We start from the raw sequence: 5880 nt of genomic DNA, 5'->3' as shown, positions 1-5880 counted from the left end.
ATATATATATATATATATATATATATATATATATATATACCTATATATCATAATTTCAAAAAAAATTTATGAAGTTATGCAAATGTATTCTTTTGTCCCTAGTCTACCCTCGTTAATACGTATTCTTTACAGTCATAATTTACTCAATTTATCATCCATGAATACTTTCACATACTCGTATTTATGTGCATTTTATATAACGAATGTGCTTATGACAGCGAAACTGCTATTTAATTATTGTGTTTGATGAATAGATACATCCAGTAAATAAATGAGTGAATAATGAATATGAATACAAATTTAAATGATGTTTTTCTATGAATTGAATAAATATCTTTTATTCACCCTGAATGAATATGATACGAATATTTTCAATTTTGCATTCACTTTAATTTTGTCACTATAACCACATTATTTCAGAATATTAATATATTCCGAATAGCAAATTTGATTGGATGCACTCAACGCGCACTGATGCATATTAAAGTCATCGTGCACAAATTGGCGTAAAGTATGTGTTTAAATATAAAAATTTAATTAAATATAAATCTTTAACACTTTATTTTACTGTTAAGAAAAAAATATATTTTATAAATTGAAATATATATTTGCATTTCAAATACATTAAGAGTAAATCAGTGTATAACGGCTCTAATATGCATCAATTTATATGTGCACTATTGCGTTCAACTAAATTCGTTATTAGTAAATCATTGTTGGAATTGTCCACACAAGAGACATATTAGCATTCAAAATGCATAAGATAATATAGAATTTTATTGAAATAATATGTTTATTGTAGTCTATAAAAAAGGATACAACGGAGAAAGAAGTGCACCTGTTAAAAGGTCGTGCATCGACATCGAGAAGAAACAATAAAGGATAAAAGACGTTTCGCTCAGAGTTTTTTTTTGTTGTTAATAAATCTATCCTTAAGTACGAACTATGGAAATACGATATAATTAAGGAAATATAATTTCCTAGATTATAAAATATTTATATAACCCAGCAATGATATCACTAATAGCTATGTAAAAAAAATAATTAAGCTTAGCATATAATTAATTAATAATCATCAGGTTGACTTTTGCTTCAGTATTTTCTTCTATAATAGGTCTGAAACAAATTCACAATGTGTGATTTTCAACAATATTTCTCATATATTATATAAATCATGACAGTGCGTACGATCGCGAAGCGTCACCACCGCAATTATAGTTCTCTCTTTTCTTTTATCATAATCACATATTTTACTCTTGTATTAACTTGGCTTAAGTACAAGATACAGTATAAGAATAACAGTCTTTACGCAAGCGATATAACAAGTATAATAGTCTCTTATAACACACGCATGAAAAATTTTGTCAGATTCAAATTAAAGAAACAATTGTTATATTGTCTCACTCAGAGACAATATAAGAAGACAAGCGCGATAAATAAAACTAATGTGTCAAATTAAAATTTAATTATAGAAGTTTAATTTACTAAAAAAAAATCTGATTAAAAAAAACCTATTAAAAATTATTTAAAAAACGTTTGCAGCTATTGCAGGCATAACGTGCAGGAAAGTAGTTTGTCGTCATAGAAAAAGCAAAAGTGCAAAAGGCGAAGACTTAATTCATCAATTATTGCTTCTTATCTTATCACGTCGGAGTACTAAAAATAAAATATATCTTGCTATGTTACAATAAATATAAATACTACCAATGACGTCAGAGCTACGTTCTAAATCTTTACTCTGAGTAAAAGAGGTATTTCATACAGTTGGTTCTTATTTCAAAATCTTATTTGAGATGTTGATACGGTTTTATCTTCTTTTTCTTCTTTTTAATGGACACAACGATTTGTTTATGACATTTTATTTAAGACATTTCTTAAAATAAGAATCAACTATGAATACCGGCTTATAAATTAACACTTAGGCTAGTATTCATAATCCATTCTTATTTTAAGACTTTCTTAAATAATATCTTAAGATACTAAGACAGGTCTGTAATTGATTCATAACATGTTAAAGCTATATTTAAGAAGGTCTTAAATATAAGAATTGATTATGAATACCGATTTTACTCAACATGTGTTCCATTTAACATTTACACGCTTGCGTGCATTTCTTGTTAACATTTGATGATAACAAGAATGAATAATGCTCGTGAGCATTGCGAACGTTAAGTGGAATGTATCTTCAGAGTAAAGTTTTAAAATCCAGAAAACCAATTTTCTCATGAAAGAGAACATTTTAGCTCATGGTGCTAAGACGAGATCGTACTCTCACTTCACGTACATACATTCACATGTATTTCAATGTGGCAATATTATCAGGTGATTGACTAATTTTGCTTAAGGTCCTAGTCTAGTTATATACTTTTTTTACTAAATTAATCAAAATCGACACGGCGATTCATATTATCATTTCAGTAGAAATACATATAATAATTACATATAATAATATTAGTGAGTCACTAAATTTTCTAATTATACACTGTATACGCATTTATTTCACAGAACGGCCATAGCAAAAGATACCAAAAAGAAAATACATAATTAATCTTCTGCTTGGTCTAATTCGGGAAGACTTAAAGCTTGAAGATCGAGTGCACTAAGAATGAAACGAATATCGCGATATATAGATTTGTTTTTTATCGATGAACTGATACACACCGATGCAATAAATTGAAATGAAATAAATATAGTTTATTTCACTTCAACTTGTTGCATCAATTCAGAAAGTTCTTTGATAAAACACAAGCCTATAGTTTTCGTTCAAAGTATATTTTTTTCTCTAAGTAGCTAAAGAGACTAGATTAGGACCTTAAAAGATTATATGTACATATGAAACTCTCTCCAATAGTCGAATAAGTATTTGTTAATAACATAATATAATCATAGACTTAATCGTCAATTATTTAACATAAATAATATTAAGTTATGTATCTCACTATAATATATTTTAAGGCCAGAACTTTAACCGTATTCATCGTTCTCGAATTCCATTATCATATACAAGCTTGCCAAAGATAACAGTACATTATAAACAATTAGCGACTATTTGTATTATAAATTCATCATCAATTATTATTCAATAATTTTGAAATTTGTTAAAATATTTATCGTATTACATAGAAATTACCGAGTCTTTTTTAGTTAAAATTTTGAGACAATAAAATGATGACGACTAGTATAAAATATAGAGATAACAATACGCGCGTGTGTACATGCGCAATCTCTTTAGATGTTACATCTTGTAATTTTTAATTACATATTAAACTCGATTGTCAGGGACGGACAGTAAGGTCATTAAACGTAAATAAAAATTAGAAATAGCCTATTTGACACTATTGGCCCCTCCGAATAGTACGAGGTTAATTTTTTCCGACTATTCGCAGCGCGAATAGCATTAGAAGTCTTTGCAAAACAGAGACACATGTAAATACAGCAACATGAAAAAATACTATCCCATCGCTGCGAATAAAACGACTGTATTTAGAAAATACAACGGTTATGCAATCAAGTGAGTGAATTTAAGAATAATGTATAATACAACTCTAATAATTTTATGCTATAATAGCAATATTGTGAAAAAGTTATTAAGATATTTAAATGGAAAATATTGTAAAAACAATTACAAGTACTTGATACATTTATCATAAAGAGTCGTGTTATGTATCAAAAGTATATAAATTATTATAAACAAATAATTTTGTTTACAGAAATCTAAAGAACATTTAGCTCGGTACAAGACAACAAATTTAAATGATACAATTAATATACTTATATAATACAATTTTCATAGTATATAGATTTCTTTTAATAAATTTTCGGAAAATCGTAAGGATTTCATCATTTTATATAATATGTTGTAAAATACATGTTAAAATGTATTAGCTGATCATAATGTGTTCACTCATTGTGCAATTAATGTGTTTTCCAAATACAGCCGTACGATGATTACGAGTGCGTAGCACTTTTTATAACTCCATAATTGTTTATATCTCAACACGCATAAACACTTATGCACTCGATCACACGGACGATTGTATCTTCGGCGGAGGTAGCGTGGTCAATTAACCCATTGCCTTCTCAACTCATCCGCGATTAATTAAGCACAGATGACTTTCTTTTTCTTTCTTCGTGCCAAAAAAACTAATTGACAAATGATTAAACAAGAGTGAAGGGAATGACGCTATATGCCACGAAACATTCATGATTCGGCGGGTGTGAGAAATGGGCTAATCGACGCGATTAACAGGTTTTAACTTTTTAATTTATCTCTTTAATCGCTAAAAATGCTTAACAACGGGGATAACGATTTTTTGCCTCTCGAAATACATCGCGAGCAAGCTCTTAAATTTATTGCTTCTTCTATTCTAAAACTGTCCCGTACATACGACTTCGGCGCTCAACGATAACGATTCTGCAAGCATTACTCTGTATTTCGGATTGAAGTTTTCGCAAGAGAGAAGACAAATAAAGTTTTAAAATTGATTAAATCTGCTGAGCGCCGAAGACATGACATCACAGTAAAACATCCAGCCATCCCGCTCTTTTTTCGTAGCCGATGATTTATTATTAGTATATCGAAAATACCGCAGCTATGCGGCGGCGGCGACGGCGGCAGCGCAGCGCAATCTCTTTATCAACGATGTGAATAAAATATTGACAATGTACAATAATCAAATAGATACTCTTCGCTGTATAACGATTGATATATGAAAATAACAGAAAGCGATCGACGGTCTGTATTAAGCCGACGTTTAATCTAGTGCGTCGTCAAATGCTTCTCTTTATCCCTTCTACCGCTTTCACAGGCAGTATTAAAGCTAAGAATCTGCCACGAATAGTGTAGTATGTACGAGGGCGAAAGATTAATATTTTAGCTTTTCGGATTTCATTTTTGCGAGCAACGACGACGATGAAAATACTGATTATTGATATTTTGGCAGCCGATGATTCGCTCTAAGCGAATAGTAATTTATTAGCTCTATTATTGGATAAGGAGAATACACTCTGTTTAGTAATGCACCTCCAGCTGTGCACACGGTCGATCCAGCTTTCTCTAAATTACCTATCTTAATATGAATTGTCCAGTACCAAGTTTTATCTTCGTACTTTCGGGGACGTAAAAACCCGTATGCGTTAGCGAGCATACGAGTAAAAGAACCAATCAACGTCAAAAGCAAGCGGGCAGTGGTTTCTTGATTTTTTAAAATTAATATTCGTATTAATATTTCACGCGGCCGATCGTCCTTTCGTCCTTTTTCCTGCTAAACGGTCCATCACGAGGCACTTGGACAAATCGACTTCGAATTATTGCGGAGCCGGGCTACTTTTTCGAAGATACGGATTATCGTATCTAGTCAATGTCATATTTCATCATTGTCGAAAACCGGCGATACACCAGTAGTCACAAATCTCTAGTCCAATGCGTCCAATTCTCACACTTAAGTGGCATACGGGTATTACTGCAAAAATACGAATAGTCTACCGCACAAATGCACAAAACACTCGATTTAGTCTCGATCTTGATCCTTCGCTGCTTAGATTTTCACCTGCGAATTACGTAGACGTTGATGGCGACGACAAGACCTGATCCGGTTGATAATACCTCAGGCCATTTATCTATAAAGAAAAATAATTTCAAGTGAAAATAATTTTTTCTAAATTTCTTCCATTCAAATTCACTTTGCCGTACCGTCATATCATATTCCGTGATGTACGCTGGGATCTCGAGTTGGTCAGGCGGCATAACTTCATAAAGATATTCTACTCCGGGTAAATTGTGAACTTTTTGCTTAATAGCTGGAGCCATGAAGGTAGTGAACCACCACGTCATCATCTATATATATATATATATATATATATATATATATATATATATAT

At 31.0% G+C, this 5880-nt stretch overlaps 1 protein-coding gene across 1 annotated transcript in view; it reads right to left on the bottom strand.

Moving 5' to 3' along the window:
- Positions 1-5556: 5556 nt before the first annotated feature.
- Positions 5557-5880, bottom strand: part of LOC105625932 (protein GDAP2 homolog) — a 16736-nt gene continuing 16412 nt past the window's right edge. Inside the window, exons 10-11 of the mRNA XM_012207242.1 lie at positions 5693-5836; positions 5557-5619 (exon numbers count right to left, since the gene is read on the bottom strand). Coding sequence (XP_012062632.1) covers positions 5557-5619; positions 5693-5836 — 207 coding nt within the window. The remainder of the gene's footprint in view (positions 5620-5692; positions 5837-5880) is intronic.

Source organism: Atta cephalotes (assembly GCF_000143395.1).
Source record: "Atta cephalotes unplaced genomic scaffold scaffold00004, whole genome shotgun sequence".
Lineage (NCBI taxonomy): Eukaryota > Metazoa > Arthropoda > Insecta > Hymenoptera > Formicidae > Atta > Atta cephalotes.
Note: the sequence above shows the minus strand (reverse complement) of the source record. Positions and strands in the feature narration are given on the sequence as shown.